The sequence below is a fragment of the Olea europaea genome, chromosome 8 (assembly GCF_002742605.1).
Source record: "Olea europaea var. sylvestris chromosome 8, O_europaea_v1, whole genome shotgun sequence".
Taxonomy (NCBI): Eukaryota; Viridiplantae; Streptophyta; class Magnoliopsida; order Lamiales; family Oleaceae; genus Olea; species Olea europaea.
In genome coordinates, this window is record NC_036244.1 from 12,281,888 (window position 1) to 12,285,381 (window position 3,494).

Sequence of the window (3,494 nt, forward strand, 5' to 3'; positions counted from 1 at the left end):
TACTGATGTTAATGGAATTCAAAAGGTACATTATCAAATAACCCAAATTCAAATCAAGAATATTTCACATACTAAATTCGTCAAACCCACAATAAAAAGTAATCTTTACTTTTTTCAAATTCTACTTTGCGTATTGCTATAGCTATATATATTTGCTCTAATAGTGTCTCTTCCTTTATTGTTTTGGTTTTAATTGAAGATGATATTTTATAAATATTAGAGTTTTATAAAACGAATGAAAATAAGTTAATGAAAATTGGTATTAGAGGATGAATTTAGGGTTATACATGTTTATTTAAGTAAATTTACATAATGTGATAAATATAATATAATTTTTACATAGTATTTTAATATTACTAAAACAATGCTCTTGTCCAAGTAAAAAAAAATTAGGGTGTGTTTGATTACAAGCATAGAATTTATATGGGAAAAAAATAAATTCTAGGTAATTCGATTCTTTAAAACTTATTTGTACGTAAATTATTAATCTATCAATGTTTGATTGATTTAGTTTTCAACCTAAAAAATATTATACTTGTCTATTTTTTATTGGTGTGCAGATAATAGAGAATTGATAGATAAGAGAGGGAGAAAAAGAGAATTATCTGAAAAATAAAAATTACATTTTCCTAAAGAAAATATTTTCCTTGTATTTCAGGAAAATATGATCACATGATCAAAAGTTGAAAAATATTTTTAATAAAAAAAAATATCAATCAAACACTTCAAAAGTAAGAATTTAGATAGAAAATAACATTTTCTATAGAAAATAAAACTAATCAAACACATTTTAAAAGAAAACACAATCTTAATGATTGAGAAAAAGGGCAAAAGTAAAATAATTTAGAAACCCTTGATAAATTTTGAGTATAAACTAGGGGTGGACAAAACTCTAGGACAGATGAGTTTTGTTCGATTCTCGGTTCTAGTTCTTCTTGGTTCTAGTTCAAGAACTAAAGAATCGAATCTCCCTAATATTTTTAATTATTTTATTTTAAATAAATCAAATTATTTTATTTTTTCTAAATAAATTTGCTGACTAATTAATTTAGTTCAAACCCAAAAATATGACTTTCATATTTCTAATTTTCAGTTCAAAGTTAATTTAATCAAATTGATCTAAATTTTATCTAAATCTGTTACTTTATCGTAATATCGTTTCTACCGTTATGGAGAAATCGAATTAGTGCTCGACAACGCCTTTCTTAATTATTGTGAGCTCTCTATTTTCTTCTTCCTATGATTTTAACAATCAAATTCATGAAGAACTCAACAATGAGAGACGCAAAAAACACATAAAATTGGACTATGTTATTTTTTAAGGATTAAGATTGAACAAATCATTAGTTGAATTAATGTAACTTTGTAAATATTAAAAAAATTAATTATAATACAAAACCTGAGAACCAAATGGAACCGAACCGAACTGAATCGAATGAAATCGAACCCGAACGGTTCTATAATTAATTTGGACCCGACGATTCTACTAAATAAATACATGAAAATTTTGGGTCTGGTTCGATTCTCGTTAGAATCGAACCGGATCATATCCACCCCTAATATAAACAAAAGGACCGGATGAGAAACACATTTTTTGATTGACATCATAAAATTTGTTGTGAAAAACAAATTGTTGAAAAAATATGTTATATTTTTGCAAGTTTTTTTATGAGCTTGCTTAAAATCCATGTTGATTTTTAATTGTCAAATTAATTGTCAAACCTTGGAAGATTAATTGTAAAAATCAGGGGAAAAAATTTATATGTTTTGATATTAGTCAATCCCGACTCACTGGAATAGTAAACAAATTCATCCAGGATATTTGAGCCGTGAATTTTATTATTTTTTCTTATATAGTAGGATCTGATTTCGTATTATACATATAATGTTCGTGCAGAATAAAATTTATACCATCCTATATATTTTTAGACTTGTTTAGAAGGAAAATATAATGATATGTTAAATTTAAGTTATTTTTCCTTATATTATATTTCTAACAAATGTAAGATATCTTTTGCCAAATCTTTCATGATAAGATTGAACTTCTAATAATTTAAGATATCTTTTATCATAAAGATTGGACTTCAACAATCTAGGATATCTTTTATGATAATTACATATATTTTATGATAAGTTTACCTTGTTATTTCAAATTATCTAGATAATATTTTATTTCTATCTTTGATAATTATTTTATCTATAATTAAAGTAGTTCATCAAGAGAAGAATTAATTGCTTTGAGAAAACAATTCACATCTATGACCTTGATGTGTGAAATTTCTGTCAAATCCATGCAAGTGAAAATGAACTTCATGCTTTATTAAAGATTTTCAAAGCGAACTGTCTGCTTCAACTGTCTTTGAGGAGAACAAATAAAAGCATACAATCTTATTCATCGATCAATCTATTTGGTTTGAGTTAAGGATGCTGATTCTTAATTCAAGCGGTGGTCACGATAGAGTATAGTAGTGAAGTGGCGATAAAGTCAGTGCGAGGGGTTTGATTCCAATTCTACAACAAGTCAAAAGAAGACGAAAACAATGGGGTTGTTCTCAGATTTTTTTTATTGTTTTTATTAATTTTGGTGAAATTACAAAATTGAAACTCTTGTATTTTTGATAGTTTGATTTAGTGGATTGTTTTACTTGTGACATGGGGCCCATTGATATTTTCCATTTGGGATTTATCGTATTATATATCTAGTGTTCTGGTTTTAATTTTTCAATTAATTCACACTCAATTAAAACTGTACAAACACAGCACACTCTATACATACTAGTCAAAACTTTAGAAACTGAGTGTAGTTTGATTGATTGTGATCTAGAAATATAACAATGAATTAAAATTTATTTAGGGTTTAGAATTTATACACAAATATCAAAAAGAATTTTTATTCTATTGAAAAGAGACCATATCTTCTAATGCGATTAATTTGGGAATTTTTTTATACAAGCGAGAATGTGGTGACCTTGTTAGAAGGTGGAATAATGTCACATGTTCTATAATTTTGATGACGATCATGTCGTTATCCATTTGACACGCTTTGACATCTCAAGCTCAATTGCACAAGGCGTGAACTAGGATCTTCTAGCTTGACTGTGTTAGTTAACTCTTGAGTTATTGGTCCGATCTCGATTAGTTCTACTAAGAGGGTGTTTGTTAGGAATTAAAATTAAATTTTTTTAGTAGACTATCATTGAAATTTTTGAAGAAACCTTGAAAAAAAATTTGTGACAAGGTCAATTATTTGAAAATTGCCATCATGTTTCCATGTGTTTTCTCAAGATTTCGAATCTTAAATTTCCTGTCAATTCAGCCGACAGTTTCATTTACTTTTGTAAATGGAATCACTTTTGCAAATGCTCTTTCTTTCTTATCTTGCAAGACTGATCTTCTTTTGTCCTCCAAAGGAAACACGGCTTGATTCTAACATGTTTTAAAGATCGACTTAGTCCAGGTTTGACTATCATTATAATAAAATTCTTTTTTTTTTT

General features: G+C 27.0%; 1 protein-coding gene across 1 annotated transcript in view; it reads left to right on the forward strand.

The window, feature by feature from the left end:
- The window catches only part of LOC111398289 (protein SIEVE ELEMENT OCCLUSION C-like), a 1,345-nt gene extending 770 nt beyond the window's left edge, over positions 1 to 575 (forward strand). Inside the window, exon 3 of the mRNA XM_023025209.1 lies at positions 561 to 575. Coding sequence (XP_022880977.1) covers positions 561 to 575 — 15 coding nt within the window. The remainder of the gene's footprint in view (positions 1 to 560) is intronic.
- The last annotated feature ends 2,919 nt before the right edge of the window (positions 576 to 3,494 follow it).